This window comes from Sitophilus oryzae, unplaced genomic scaffold, assembly GCF_002938485.1.
Source record: "Sitophilus oryzae breed Bouriz unplaced genomic scaffold, Soryzae_2.0 scaffold_1496_pilon_pilon, whole genome shotgun sequence".
In the NCBI taxonomy this organism is placed as follows: domain Eukaryota; kingdom Metazoa; phylum Arthropoda; class Insecta; order Coleoptera; family Curculionidae; genus Sitophilus; species Sitophilus oryzae.
Window position 1 is genome coordinate 1212800 of NW_022146165.1, and position 16011 is coordinate 1228810.

Sequence of the window (16011 nt, forward strand, 5' to 3'; positions counted from 1 at the left end):
TATTTTTTTAAGACGTGGCATTAAAAAATACATACAACCCTAAATGTTTACCCTTTTACCATCAACCCCTATTTTTTAATCGAGATATAAATAATTCAATAATTTGCAACCCCGGTCGATAACTGATCAATTATATTATTCAGTTATCCCCGCCAGGCATATAATCGTGTCGCTTAAATTCTGACCAAGTCAACAGCACGGAGTAGGGATGGGATGAATCCTAGAAATAATTTATATGGCAAAACATTTGTCGGGTCAGCTAGTTAGTGTTATAATTTTATATTTTGCACGCAATATTACAAATATGACACTCATTTTTTTAGCGTAATTTTTCTAAAACACGTCTTGACTTTTAATTATTATTTTTGCTATATCATTACCGAAAAAAAACTATTTAACTATAGTATTACCAAACACAAACCATGATTAGAATTGCCAAGTATAATTAGTAAACTAGTTATTAAATATACAAACATTGGATCAATATAAATCAAACTAATTTTTGAGGTGAAAAAATATTTCCGAATATTTCAACAAGTGAGGTAGTAGCATCATTAAAATGTCTCAGTTTACAAAGTATTTTGTTTTTTTGTTATGTGCTTCGAGTACACTGGCAATGTTTGATGAATCCGTAAGTATACTTAATTACAATTAAGTACAATATATACATTTATATTACACTACCCAAAACAATTATCGCATATTTGAATAGAAAAAATTATAACATAAATATTTCTAAATGAACCATGCATTTTTCTGCCTTTCTCTTGTGAGTTTATTTAGAAAAATTAGGCTATGCGCTGACAGGCAATTTTTAATCGGCCGACTATTTAGTTGCATATTTGTAACCAAAATATCCCTATGGAGCCGCGCTCACAAGCAATCAAATAATCGGCCGACATCGACTTCATAAGCATGTTTTCACTTTTGCAACTAAATAGTCGGCCGACTCAAAATTACAGGTCAGGAATTTCCCTTCACCAGTATCCATACTATTTAAAATCGTAAGTCAGGGAACTCAAAGTGTCTTGTTTTTCAAATGATAATTGTTTTTAGAAATGCGATAATTGTTTTGAGTATGTATTTAAATATAAAATTATTCGATAAATCTTATGAAAAACTTTCAACGAAAACTGTAAAAGGTAATTTTATTCTAAAAAAATACCTACTATTTCTTTCTTAAAAACATCACAAATTTAAAAATTGATAGTTTCATGTTGCTTTATTGTTAGTTAAAAATAAGATTGATATATGGTATAAATTGGTATAAAACATTGGTTTTGGTATAAAACTATACACAGTATGTCCCCCAGGATTGTCTTTACTAGAGGAAAAACTTTTTTATTATTGACATTTTGAGAAAAATGTATTCTTCACAAACATTTTTACTTTTCCAAATTTTCATACCGTTTTAGAGAAAATTGAAAAAAAAAAAACTTGAAAATATGGTTGATTTTTTTCCTGAGTGTTTCCTGAAGTCCTGAACATCAAGACGCGTTTCTATGGTGATATAAGTTCGTTATTGTTATATGTTATTGATAGAATTTTAATTAACGTCATATTTTTTTCTGTTTTAATTGTTAAAAAAGAACAAAATTGTGTTTAGTTCAATGCTAACGAAAAGGATGATAAGAGTTATCGAAAAATGTAATACTTTAACAACACCAAAAAAAATAACGTTCATCAAAATTAATAATAACCATCTATCAAAGAACGAAATCGAAATAATATTACCATAGAAAGACCTTTTTAGGATTTCCTTAGGATAATCCGGGACATGCTGTATATTAAAAAATTCAAACACACAAAGTATCTTTTTTATTTAAGGCTATAATTAATATTAAATGTCTTTGAAAATCATAACTTATATATATAATAATAATAATAATATTACAGGTAACTGTACGGGGTGTCCTATAATGACATATTAATATCCTTGTTTATATCGGGTGCGTCTCAAAAGTGGCTCACCCCTATAACTTTTTATTTTTTCAGATAAAAAACAAGATTTGGTATGTTAGTATATGACATAAATTAGGACTGATTGACATATTCAATTGAGCGTCCGGATTGCACAACGGCCTTAGCGCGTGGCCGCGGGCAGCCCAGTATGCAGGCGAGACAGCGACGCGATGTTATAACGATAATTATAACGAACAATATAAATAATTTTAAACCTGCCGTCATTTCGTTAATAATTATCGTATCGTGTTGATTTTTGCATAGACATACTCATGAGTCTTTAGCCCTTCCGACAAGCTTAAATAACTGGATTATTTTTTATATTTTCGATTTGTTTACATTGCCCGAGCATATTATAACTTTGAGATAAAAATCTCTGTTATAAATTTTAAAACTGACAGATATGAATACTATCATTTAATTAGTTACAACATATTCAAAATTTAGGTCTATCGGTTTATGTTAGCAGTAATAACGAGTATAAATAAAAAAATGGTCAGTACAACGCTCGCCGTTTTTAGCGCACGTTCAGCTTTGGTTTTAGTTTTAGCGCTATTTTTACAGATAATAAATTCTGAACTTTGATCAAATGACAAGAACATTATCATTGCCGATATCTCCTAGTTATAATGTAGTTCTATTTTTAAAATATTTTATTGTTTTAGCTTAAAAAAAAACTTAAATTATGCGGCTTTTTTGCGAGAGCTACCGGCACTGCGTTAATAAAGAGATGGCTATGTACGACAATCGAAAGACAGTATTTGCGATAGTCTTTTGTTTACACGGAGTATAGAAAATTTTTGCCACAGCTTGTTTACTACCAGTAGTATTTGTGCGTTTTTTTTAAATTATTTATTATTAAATAGAGGGAAATGCGACCGAAAAGAAAGGTCAAAAGTTAGTAGAAATCCGGATAAATGGAAGTGCAATATTTCCAAAAAATCTCGTGACGAGGTAAAATTACAGTCTATTGTGGCTATTTGATTGACGTACATAGCCATCTCTTTATTAACGCAGCTCCGGTAGCTCTCGCAAAAAAGCCGCATAATTCAATTTTTTTTTAAGCTAAAACAATGCAATATTTTGAAAAAAGAACTAAATTATAACCAGGAGATATCGGCAATGATAATGTTCTTGCCATTTGATCAAAGTTCAGAATTTATTTTCTGTAAAAATAGCGCTAAAACTAAGACCAAAGCTGAACGTGCGCTAAAAACGGTGAGCGTTGTACTGACCATTTTTTTTATTTATACTCGTTATTACTGCTAACATAAACAGATAGAACTAAATTTTGAATATGTTGTAACTAAATGTATAACTAATTAAATGATAGTATTCCTATCTGTCAGTTTTAAAATTTATAACAGAGATTTTTATCTCAAAGTTATAATATGCTCGGGCAATGTAAACAAATCGAAAATATAAAAAATAATCCAGTTATTTAGACTTGTCGGAAGGGCTAAAGATTCATGAGTATTTCTATGCAAAAATTTATACACGCTACGATAATTATTAACGAAATGACGGCAGGTTTAAAATTATTTATTTTGTTAAATCGGCGCGTCGCGTCGCGTCGCAGTCTCGCTTGCCTACTGGGCTGCCCGGGGCCACGCGCTAAAGGCGGGTTCTCACTTGTCAGTTTCGCTGACGCAGTCTGACTGATTCATTATCAATGAAAAATAAAAATCAACGATTGTATTCACACGTTTCATGTTTTGCTACATTCAGTATTCAGTTGGTCCAAACATTTTGGTGGTGATTTCGCAGACATGAAAATGGTTAAAACAAAATTGAAACCAGGTGTTCGCGAAGTTTTTAATTCGCGAAGTTTACAATTAGCAAATGAATTACAGAATATTCTGGTGAATCAGAAAGAAGAAAACGTTTTTTTTAAAGCAGATACGTCTACAAGAAACCGTTGACGTTCTATTTTAACAGAACGTCAACGGTTTCTTGTAGACGTATCTGCTTTAAAAAAGCGTGTTCTCATAATAGTTTGAATTTAAATATTTTAAATAGTTTGTTTTTCTTTATTCTTTGAATTTTTTTTGCTTCCGACGATAGACTTTCCGAAACGTTAAGCATTTTTTTCTTTGTTAAGCCAATTTGTATAACTGTAAACATAACTTCTGATAAGCAGTGTCCGTTTAGGTTTAACGCAGAAGTATTTACAAAAAATAACTATTTTATTTTGTAGATTTTCTTGCAGTGCAGTGGCGAAATACCCATAAAGGATTTTTTTGGAGATATACATTAAAATAATTAATTAACTTTAACTTGTAAACTGAACAAATCACGCAAATGTAGTTCTCACGCTTCAGTTTCTATTCATTATTCGATAATGATCAGTCAAAAATGAAAAAAGTAGAACTGGTTTTCACTTTAACTGAAAGTACGAATTTACTGATCATTTAACATGAAAATGTGTTCTGACGTTCATTATTTGTTCAGTATCACTGAATCAGTCAGACTGCGTCAGCGAAACTGACAAGTGAGAACCCGCCTTAAGGTTGTTGTGCAATCCGGACGCTCAATTGAATACCGTCAATCTATCCCAATTTATGTCATAATATGCTAACATACCAAATCTCGTTTCTTTATCTAAAAAAATATAAAAGTTATAGGGGTGAGCCACTTTTGGGACGCACCCGGTATATTCTTAACAAAGTTAATATTTAAGCAGGCGATTCCTGGACCTATTCTGAGAAAAAATAACTTGATATAATCCTTATATAATGTATATCCTGAGAATTTTAGCTTAAAAATACCATGTAAAAATACCTTATACACATGATATGCAAATACCTATTTGATCCATTTCAAAATGAATTGAATACTTTCAGTGGGTGGAGTAGGTAAAGATAAATATTATTATTTAATCATATTAGAGAGTTAAAACAGGTATTTCTTGTAACTATATAACAAAATACCATTATTTGCGAGAGAAAGAGAGAAAGAGAGAAAGATTAATATACTTAGTTAGGTCCTTTCACTATCAATTAGAAAAGCCACAATATATAGGGAAAGTAAAATAGTAAATGATACAGATACTGGCACAGTCTCATTATATACCGGGTGCGTCTCAAAGGTGGCGCGCCCCCTATAACTTTTTTATTTTTTCAGATCAAAAACGAGATTTGGTATGTTAGTATGTGACATAAATTAGAATTGATTGACGTATTCAATTGTTTTTGGTCACTTCTTGTTTCACCGGAAATGACTTACAACTTTGGATTTCTAAATGGCACTCTCGGTATATTTTTACTTTATTCGATAGAAAATGATGACACTCTGGGTAGAATGACATATTATATGTCAACTTTTGACATTTTCGCTTAAAAAATAGTATTTTTGATTTTTTTTTAATCATATCTCAATTTTTTCAAATGGACAATTGTGGCTCATCAGCATATTTGGAAAAAGCATATTTTTACGAATAATTTGATACCACACACTTGGTATTTCGAGTCAAGTTGTCGTTATGAACCGCATGTTACAATTTCGAATAAACCATGTGCGAAAATGTCAAAAGTTGACATATGATATGTCATTCTATTCAGAGTGTCATTTTCTATCGAATAAAGTAAAGGAATTACTGAAGGTGTTATTTTAAAAACAAAAGTTGTAGTAATTTCTGGTGAAACAGGAAGTAAAATTAAAAAATATTATTTTTTTTTAATTCCAAATTTTCGCAAAATAAACTTCATAGACGTGTTTCTGGGGTCCAAATATACCATCCCAAAAAATATTTGCACTTGTTTTAGACTCACCCCGTATATGAGCACTAGATAAATACTTGATTAACATACCGATTAGCTGGGAGCTATTCTCTAAAAAGCAATTTTTTTTCATCTAGATGGCTGAATATTGTGTACTTCTCTAAAATTAAAAAAAAACAATCTCAAATAAAGTTTTTCAAAATTCACCGAATAAACCCACTTTTTAGATATTTTTTATTACTTAAAATGTTAAATTTGCAGATATAGTCTGTCCAACGGGAGGATTCTTGACAATGACAGTCGTGTCTGTCATTTCAATTCACAGGCGAATAGGAATGTCTGTCATTTTTGGATGTCTTCTGTCTAAATCTTCCCTGAGTCAGGACAGACTATACAAAAATTTCTTTTTTCCATAGCAACAGAACTGTTAAAATTGCCTTATTATCTATCAAAAATAGTAAATAAAATAGTACTTTAAGCAAGGGTAGATTATTAGATAAATTTTTATATTTCTTTTCATAAGTTATTCGGGATTTAAATGGAAGTAGTTTGGATATGGCATTTGTTGCCTCAGCCTGAATATATGTTGGTATAGTCTATAAAATGAATAACTTTGAATTTTGACCGTTATTTTTTACCAACATGACAAATATAAAATCCCTCTGTCAAAAAACTTACTGATATTCTTTACGTATTCTTTAAATTGAGTGCCTGAACGAATCAGATAGGTAACTCTTTTTACTTTCGTGAAATAGAAAAGGAAAATAATAAAACAAGTGACAGTTCTTCCTCTTCTTGCAAAAATCAACACGAAACAATGCCTTCTATTAAAAGATCAGCCTACGGGCGAGATTTATGACGTCACGCTAGTTAGATATAACGGATTAATAAATATGTTGTAGAATACATGGAAAACATAATTATTCCTCAGATTTTTGGTTTCTATTTTAAAAATGATATAGTTTAAATGAAATATACATAATATACAGTTAATAACTACAACATATATACCTATTTATAGTAATAAATACTTTGGCAAATAAACTATGAACCATACATATGCAGCAAATGTTTTACAATGTACAAATAATGTATGGGTACATAAGATAATGGGTAAAATGTAAATATATTTTAAATTTTGGGGTTTGAAAATCGATCTAATTTAACAAAAAACATTGAATATCTACTAATAGTGATGTATTATTATTTGCATTCACAAAATTTATATGTATATTTTGCAAGTATCAATGTTCGAAAAATTATATTTACAAATAATACAATATTATCTAAAAAGGCGTCAGCGATGGCTATGAAATGAAGATCGCTGGCATTTTATATGTTAAATTATTCTAAAAATTTTGATTTTCTTGGGATTTTTTAGGTTCGGGAAAAACGCTGATTAAGTTTTCATTTGGGTTTTCATTATTTTTATTTGGTTTAAAAAAAACGTTTCGGCTAACTATAGCCTTCACAGTGTTGTGTCATATGAGAAAAATAGTGTCGAATATAATCCAAAAATTACATATACAATATAATTCACACCTCATAATGTTTACTGCAATTAATAAACTAATATAAACTTATCAAAAGATGACCACATATTTTTAAAATTATTATTCTTAACACTAAAATTATCTACATTGACTATGGAGTACGCAGTAAACATTATGTGCGTGGTGTGCATATTTTATATGCAATTTTTGGATTATATTCGACACTACTTTTTTCATATGACACAACACTGATGGAGGCTATAATGTTAGCCGAACCGTTTTTTAAACCAAATAAAAATAATGAAAACCAAATGAAAATCAATCAGTTTTTAAACCAAATAAAAATAATGAAAAACCAAATGAAAAATCAATCAAGCGTTTTCTGAACCTAAATTCAAGAAAATCAAAAAATTTAGAATATTTAGAATCAAGGTTCAAGAATATCAAATTTTCCAAGATTGTAAAATTCTAGTTAATTATTTTATGTGTACAGTTATTTAGGGAATGTCATCGATGTTCATTTCCAAAGCCAACTAGACGCCGATTTTTTTCGATGATACGGTATAATTCTTACGTAAAATGTAAATAACATTAGACCAATTAAAACAAAGAAATATGAATTTCTTAGTATTTTTAGTAACACCTTTATTCTTAAAACTTAATTTTGTATTATGCAAATATACCAATTTTATTGTTATTTTATTCATATTGTATTCAGCCATCACTTAAATATTTGATATTAATTTGGTATTATAAATAATCAATACTATTCCTTAAAATTACTGAACAAATATATGTTATGCTTAACATACATTATATATTATCAAACAAAAACACATTCTTCTTTTAAACTGTATCAGTCTTGTCTTTACAAAATCTTTTTAAAATTTGAACTCAAAATAATAATCTTTTTCATGATCTCTAATACACATATTCTTTATTTTCCCTAGATCATAATACCTACTTACGTGTTTGAATCTATCGAAGCTGAACCAGCAACACTTGGAGTGGAGATTCCACAATATGAATAAAATAAACATAATTGTCCAGTTTTCATTAATACCATCATGGGAGAATATTACTTTTAAATTTATTAAAGATATTTTCAATAAAATTCTCTTGATTTATAACTCGTACCCACTTTTCTTGCTCTTCCGGACACTTTAGGCTGCCTAGTATAATAACTATCCTTAGTAACCATCCTTTCCACCAGGAACACAACAAAGATGAGGCATAGCACCAATAACACACTCCACTTAAGCTTTATTGATGAATTGTTAGAGTCTTAAAAACACACACAAAAATCACGATAAGTAAAAATGTATGGGCACTTTTTAGGTTAAATCACTTGCACAACGTGTAATTTTAAAATTTCTATTTTTTTGTGCAGAAACCGAGAGTGACCATATATCTGGTAGTAGTTTATGTCACTTCAACACCAAAATAATTAGTTTTTTGCACTACAATAATAAATAATACCAAAAATCAAAGAGTGAAAACCAAAAATCAACCGACAAAATATGAAACGGAATCTAACCCAATATCTAAGTATGTACAGCTGATGAAGTAAACAAAAGTCCGCCCGTAGGCTGATCTTTTAATAGAAGGCACTGCACGAAATCGCATAATTGTCAAGAGTAAAATGTCATCAGCTTTTGACATTTCTAAATATCAGACCAATGCCGTCTCTAATAGAACAGCCTCGGAGCGAGATTTATGACGTCACGCTAATTAGATACGGATTGTTGTAGTAGGATGTTGTAGAATACATGGAAAACATAATTATTCCTCGTATTTTTGGTTTGTATTTTAAAAATGATATAGTTTACATGAAATATACAGTTAATAAATATAATATATACCTATTTATAGTAATAAATACTTTGGCAAATAAACTATGAACCATACAAATGCAGCAAATGTTTTATAATATACAAATAATGAATAGGTAGGTACATAAGATAATGGGTAAAATGTAAAATATATTTTAAATTTCGAGGTTTGAAAATCGACCAAATTTAACAAAAAACATTCAATATCTACTAACAGTAATGTATTATTATTTGCATTCACAAAATTTATATGTACATATATTTTGCAAGTATCAATGTTCGAAAAATTATATTTGCAAATAATACAATATCATAGAAAAAAATGTGTCAGCGATGGCTATGAAATAAAGATCGCTGTCATTTTATAATGTAAAATTATTCTATAAAATTTTTGATTTTCTTGCGATTTAGGTTCGGGAAAAACGCTGATTAAGTTTTCATTTGGTTTTTCATTATTTTTTGGTTTAAAAACGTTTCGGCTAACATTATAGCCTTCATCAGTGTTGTGTCATATAAAAAAATAGTGTCGAATATAATCCAAAAATTGCATATAAAATATTCACACCACAAACCACATAATATTTACTGCAATTAATAAACTAATATAAACTTGTCAAAAGATGACCACATATTTTTTAAAATTATTATTCTTAACACTAAAACTATCTACATTGACTATGGAGTACGATTTCAGCCATAGTCAAATATAAGGAATAATTATGTTAGCGTGACGTCATAAATCTCGCTCCGAGGCTGTTCTACTAGAGACGGCATTGCGTCAGAATGACCGCAAGTTGCTAACCTAATAAAATTAACACTAGAAAAGCCCGCGGGAACTGTCAAATTCAAAGTTATTCGTTTCACAGACTATAATATACTTATTTCGTTTTGTGCCAATTCTGGCTCCAATTCAATCAACAATCGACACGAAAGAGAATTAAAAAATATTGCCTCAAAACTGACAACTAAAGAGACAGCTTTATTTATTTGTCAAATTACGTAGAAACCAAAGCCAACCCAGCACAATATTTTTTCTACTCGTAATAAATTCCTTGAAATAATTTCTGAATATTTTTTAAAACGTAACTCGCTATGGAATTTGTATAAAAAATAACTAAAAGTAAACTTTTGATTTTTTTAGACATTGTCAGACGATATGAAGAAAATGTTCAAAATTTTACACGACATATGCGTTAATCAAAGTGGAGCAAGCGAAGGTATAACAATGACAGATTCATAAATACTTTATTACTAAATTGTTTTTCATACATTTCAGCGCTAATTAATAAACTGAAAATTGCAGAATTTCCAGAAGGAGATAAAAACATTAAGGTAAATAACTATAAAATTAAAACAATGATTTTATATATACTTTTATTTGTTTTTAGTGCTATGTAAAATGTCTACTGGTTCAGACAGGAGCTGTAAGTATATGATTTTTGTATAGTTCATATCAAATAAACTTTTAGTCACGTGATTAAGCTTGACCAGCACAGTGTTGCCCACTTTTACATATTTTCTTTAAATCGAAATATTTTGGAAACAAAAATAAATTAATTATAAATATATAAACACTTCTTAACAGCACTTAAGGGACATAAAGGGCCTTTACTACCACTTTCCCGTTCAAAATATTCTAATAAAGTTGCGATGAGTTTTTACGGCTATTAAGCCATCTTGTACCCACTTTGCACTAAAAGAGGTTCTAAAAAGAACAACATTTTTAGGCTAAAGTATCACAACACTGTTTATTTAAACCAAAAACTCGTTATACAAAACTGAAGTGTCAAAACAAATGACAATGTCAGGAAATAAATAAATAAATATGGCAACTTGACATTTTTTACAGCAGAGCTACCACCTGAATCCCCAGCGCGAAATTTAAATTCCAGTTAAGTTTACTTTTCTTCTTTTTTTACAATTTCTGTATATGTTAGACTCATATACAGGGTTGTTCACCACATACAACACGGAGTATTGTAGCTAAACGATGAGATTTTTACAAATTGTAAGTTTGGGGTTCATTGAAGGACTATTAGAGCTACAATTTAAAAATATTTTTACAAGATACAGAGTGTCCCAAATAAATAAAAAATATCAAAGTTGTATTTTTTTAAATGGAACACCCTGTATATTATTACATTTTTAGTTTGTACGATTAAAATAACGGTAAATTTGATAAAGGTTTATTATACTTAAACCTTACCGTTTTGAAATATTTTCAATTTTGTGAAATTGCAGTAAAATTTTAAAGCTTCATTTCTCCAAGGGTATCAAAGTTTTTAATACTAAATATTTAATGAAGTTTATTTATTAATCACTTATTGTGTTGCAATAATAAAAATTAGACTACCTTATACAGAGTGTCTAAAAATTTATTTTAAATAATTATTAGCTTCAAATGGCAATAACTTGTTTCATTTAAATGGAACGCCCTGTATATTTTATGAGAATCAGATGCACAATTTAATTGTCTATCAAATTGTATTATACCATTTTTACCTATCCTTCAAGTTTTCGTAGAAAATGCATTTTCTTATAATTTAGAACTCATTTATCAATATATGGAATATTGACATTTTAGATTGTTTTTAAAGCAACAAATGTATAAATGAGTAGAGGTAGTAATATTATCGTTTTTAGCAAAACGATAATATTACTATTTCATTTGTATGCAAAAAAAAAGTATTTAAATCTTTGTTAAAGAGGACCATTAATTAAATATAACACCATTATTTCCGCCCATATACTAATTAATTACATACTTAATTGTGTTCGTTAATGAATTATTATAAATAAATGTGGATTTGAGTTTGAAATCAATATAAGACAGTAGTCTCTGTTGTTATAAATAAGCATTTATAACAACAGAAATATCATTTTTAAGGTGTTACTTTATTCACACTGTCTCATGTCCATACAAATTTCAGTTTTTTAGTAACGAGCAATTATTATTAATCAATTAGCAAACAGTCAGTTAATAATGTTTGAATACTGGAATCATATTAATTGGTCCTCTTTAACAAATATTTAAACAGTTTTTTTTTATTTTTAATGAAATAATATTATTATATCGACAATAGATAGTATTACTGTACATTTTAAAATTTGTTACATCTTTTAAAATAATCTAAAATGTCAATAGTCCATGGGTATATTGATAACTAAGTTCTAAATTAAAAGAAAATGCATTTTCTACGGAAACTTTAAGAGATAGGTAAAAAGTGGTATAATATAATTTGATAGACAATTAAATTGTGCATCTGATTCTCCTAAAATATACAAGGCGTTCCATTTAAATTAAACAAGTTATTGCCGTTTAAAGCTAGAAATAATTTAAAATAAATTTTTAGACACTCTGTATAAGGTAGTATTATTTTTATTATTGCAACAAAATATCTGATCAATAAATAGACTTCAGCAAATATTTAGTATTAAAAACTTTGATAATTTTGGAGAAATGAAGCCTTAAAATTTTGACTGCAATTTCACAAAATTAAAATATTTCAAAAACGGTAAGGTTTAAGTGTAATAAATCTTTATCAAATTTACCTTTATTTTAATCGTAGAAACTAAAAATGTAATAATATACAGGATGTTCCATTTAAAAAAATACAACTTTGATATTTTTTATTTATTTGGGACACTCTGTATATTGTAAAAATATTTTTAAATTGTAGCTCTAATAGTCCTTCAACGAACCCAAAACTTACAATTTGTAAAAATCTAATCATTTAGCTACAATACTCCGTGTCGTATGTGGTGAACAACCCTGTATACATAGTGTCTCACATAAGAATGCACACTACAGAAATCCCATAAACCAGAATAGATATAGAGATGATTAAATTAGAAAAAAGTTGCACTTTGGTGAATCAAGTGAATCAACCTTACATCGAAATGTTTTTCAATTTTGCCTAAATATTTTTTGTCAATATAAGTAGTATCTATAAAGTTTTTTTAATTTTAGATGGACTTACAAGGTAATGTCGACGTTGAAGCTGCCATGGACGCGATTCCTGACGCTTTGAAAGATGGAATCAGGGTTGGTGCACAACACTGCGTTGCAAAATTCGGTAACTTTATATTGCTCACACAATAAATACATAAGTTAGCAACATCTCATTCTTTTAGACCACGTGACCGATCATTGCCAAAAAGCTTACTTATTAGTTCAATGTCTGTATGAAGTAGATGCAGAAGTAAGTAGTATACATTTTTATAGATTATAAATTAAATAGTGTATACAGGGTGGCGCTTCTCATACAGTTTAGAGCATTTTTTGAACATATAGAAAATTCTACAGGGTGTCCCAATAAAAAAAGTTACGCATCAAAGTTGAGTTTTTTTGTGATAAAAATAAAGGTGAGTTTTATTAAAAAAACATATCACTAAAATGTAATGATTTTGGCATATTTCACATTTTGTGAAAGAAAGCAGGTCCGTCCTGAGGGGTGGAGCAGAGGAGCAGTTGCTTGCCAAATTTGAGGGTGGCGGCGGCGGTTTCGGTACAATTTGGGTTTCGACGAATTCGGTACATTTTGACAAAATTCGGTACGTCAGTACTACATTTTGGAAAAATGGTCATTTTCGGTACGAAATTTTCAACAGTATAAATGCAACTATAAAAGTAAACTGCTTCAGAATGAGAAACTCGACATCATTGAGTCCACAAAAGCTTTAAAAGCTATCGACGATTATTTGTCAAAATAAAGACTGGACAACCATTTTAGAGAAATATTAGTGGATGCTGCAGAGCTGACAAGAGCTGGAAATTGAAGCAGTTTTTACTAATGACATTAGAGCTCGTCCCAGAAAAAAAAACTAGACAGTTTTTGTATGAATCAGTGATGGATGAGCCAATTTTAGATCCACAGGAAAAGTTTAAATTCGAATTTTTTTTTTGTTCTCCTGGATACAATCCATAACTAGTTATTAAAGTTGAACTAATTAGACAGCTATGTTGAAGTAACGTCAGACATATCACAGCCACCTAGATTTTATCAAAATAATAAAAATCTACTGACACTAAATCATAAAAATGAAAATATCTAGAAAATTTTTTGTTGGATGTGTAGGCAACCCTAGTAGTATTTTGGAGAGACATGAATTCCCGATTGAATATCGGAATAATATACTGTGTGTTCTATTTAAAATAAAAGAGTAACTTGCTTTTAAAGGTGACTATATAATGTTCAATATTAATTTCGTCTCACTCTGTATAATTTTTTGGTTCAAGTTTTAATTTGATTTAAAATTAATAGTTATTTTAACTAAATATTAGGATATACCGGGAAAATTCTAGTTTAGGTGGTTTTTATCGAAATTTAAAAATTATATTCTTTATTTTTTGAAAATGTTAAATATATCAAAAACCTTGCATTTTAGTCATATACTTCTCTAATGAAACTCACCTTTATTTTTCTCCTATAATCCAAAAATCAATTAATATATAGGGTGTTCCATTACAAAAAACACAACTTTAATTCGTAACTTTTTTTGGGGACACCCTGTAGAACTATCTATATTTTTAAGAAATGCTCTAAATTAGCTAAATCCATATGCTCACAAAATTTCACTTCAATGGAAACTGTCTACAGGGTGACTGAAAAAAGTGTGAGTGGATCGGGAATGTTTCTTCGTTCTTTTAAATGGAACACCCTGTTTATAATTTAATTTTAGCTTCTGTTCTGATCACTTTACTAATCCTAAAAAAGATATTATTAAATATGTTATGAATAGTAGCAGTTTTTAAACTATTTAGTAATAAACATATTTTCTATTATTGTTAAATTTAAATTAGTAAAATTAATTATATTTTTTATTTATTTGTAGGCCTACATGATGGTTTAACTCAAAATTCTAGAAAAATTTTTAGAAATGCAAAGTTAGAAGGTCTAAAATGAACCAAATATTTGTGTATTTAAACAAATTATAAATAAATATTAATATAAACAAAAGAGATTTTCAATTATTATTATTTTTTTTTCACATCCAATATTCAATCTTTTTGTCCCTATAATATGCAGTTATTTCATTCTTTCAGGGATGAAATAAACTAATAACTACGCCACTGCAAAGTTTCATAAAAAAAGATTCTCGAGAATAGACAACCCTTTATACAGTAAAAAGGGTATTAAATTGAAGTTAGCTATAGATAGATCAAAAAAGAAGATGTTGTTGGGATAACCTTAACATATTTCGTTATTTTGTTCAAATTTGAATAAGACTAATGAGATAAAACAGTTTTTAATTTTAACTACAATATATTCCACTAAAGATTATCCATGGAAAAAACAATTCCTAGCAGACACCGAAAAAGGAGTTCGCCCAAGAATCCCAAGTTGGCTGGAAAACAAAAAGTAAATACAAGACAAAAGAAATCTACAAAGAAAATTAATAATGATCGTGAAGCAATAAGTACTATGCCGCCGGAAACAAATAAAACTAAGTCTGAAAAAGAAAATATACTACCTTGCATATATTCCTATAACTGGGAAGAATTTAAAGATAGATTTTTTAATACAGAACCAGATACTAGTAACGTAAAGTTGAAAAAATGCTTAGGGAAAATGCAAGGTCAGGATAACATAATACATTTCACCGCATTACAGTATACGAGAAAAGCAATAATCGATTGCTTGTTAAAAAGACAATGGGACAATTTGGTAAAACTCTTACAATTGCTGTTTCAGAGATCCGGTGATCCAATATTTGTATTACTTCTACGTAATGTAAGTTACATATGGTTGTGAGCAGGCAGATTTTGAAAAGAATATTAAAATTGTTATTTTCAGGTATGCGAAATACTCAAAAATTTCCATCCATACATAAATTCAACAAATATAGGAGACGAAATAAATTTAGTCAAGGAGAAATATAGTCAAAAAAGATTAGCTGATGATTAGCATGCAATTGTTTCTAGATGAGACTGTTTAATTTAAATTGTATTTTTGACAAAAACCTTAATAAAAAAAGTGCAATTTTTTTGTAAAGTTTACTTTG

General features: G+C 28.9%; 2 protein-coding genes across 2 annotated transcripts; both read left to right on the top strand.

The window, feature by feature from the left end:
* Nucleotides 1-244: 244 nt before the first annotated feature.
* LOC115877661 (general odorant-binding protein 72-like) lies at nt 245-14980 on the top strand. The gene is made up of 7 exons (XM_030893923.1): nt 245-631; nt 10148-10223; nt 10283-10338; nt 10395-10430; nt 12977-13082; nt 13141-13208; nt 14842-14980. The coding sequence occupies exons 1-7, from the start codon at nt 560-562 to the stop codon at nt 14857-14859; spliced, it is 432 nt and encodes a 143-aa protein (XP_030749783.1). The 5' UTR covers nt 245-559; the 3' UTR covers nt 14860-14980.
* Nucleotides 14981-15162: 182 nt separating this feature from the next.
* Nucleotides 15163-15995, top strand: LOC115877672. Its single transcript, XM_030893941.1, has 2 exons — nt 15163-15740; nt 15804-15995. Exons 1-2 carry the CDS (start codon nt 15294-15296, stop codon nt 15912-15914), a joined length of 558 nt encoding a protein of 185 aa, XP_030749801.1. The 5' UTR covers nt 15163-15293; the 3' UTR covers nt 15915-15995.
* The last annotated feature ends 16 nt before the right edge of the window (nt 15996-16011 follow it).

Coding starts and splice junctions, on each gene's coding strand:
- LOC115877672 (XM_030893941.1), top strand. CDS start 15,294: ATGGAAAAAACAATTCCTAGCAGACACCGAAAAAGGAGTTCGCCCAAG. Junction 15,741..15,803: donor TTGTATTACTTCTACGTAAT/GTAAGTTACATA, acceptor TGTTATTTTCAG/GTATGCGAAATACTCAAAAA.
- LOC115877661 (XM_030893923.1), top strand. CDS start 560: ATGTCTCAGTTTACAAAGTATTTTGTTTTTTTGTTATGTGCTTCGAGT. Junction 632..10,147: donor TGGCAATGTTTGATGAATCC/GTAAGTATACTT, acceptor TGATTTTTTTAG/ACATTGTCAGACGATATGAA. Junction 10,431..12,976: donor TACTGGTTCAGACAGGAGCT/GTAAGTATATGA, acceptor TTTTAATTTTAG/ATGGACTTACAAGGTAATGT.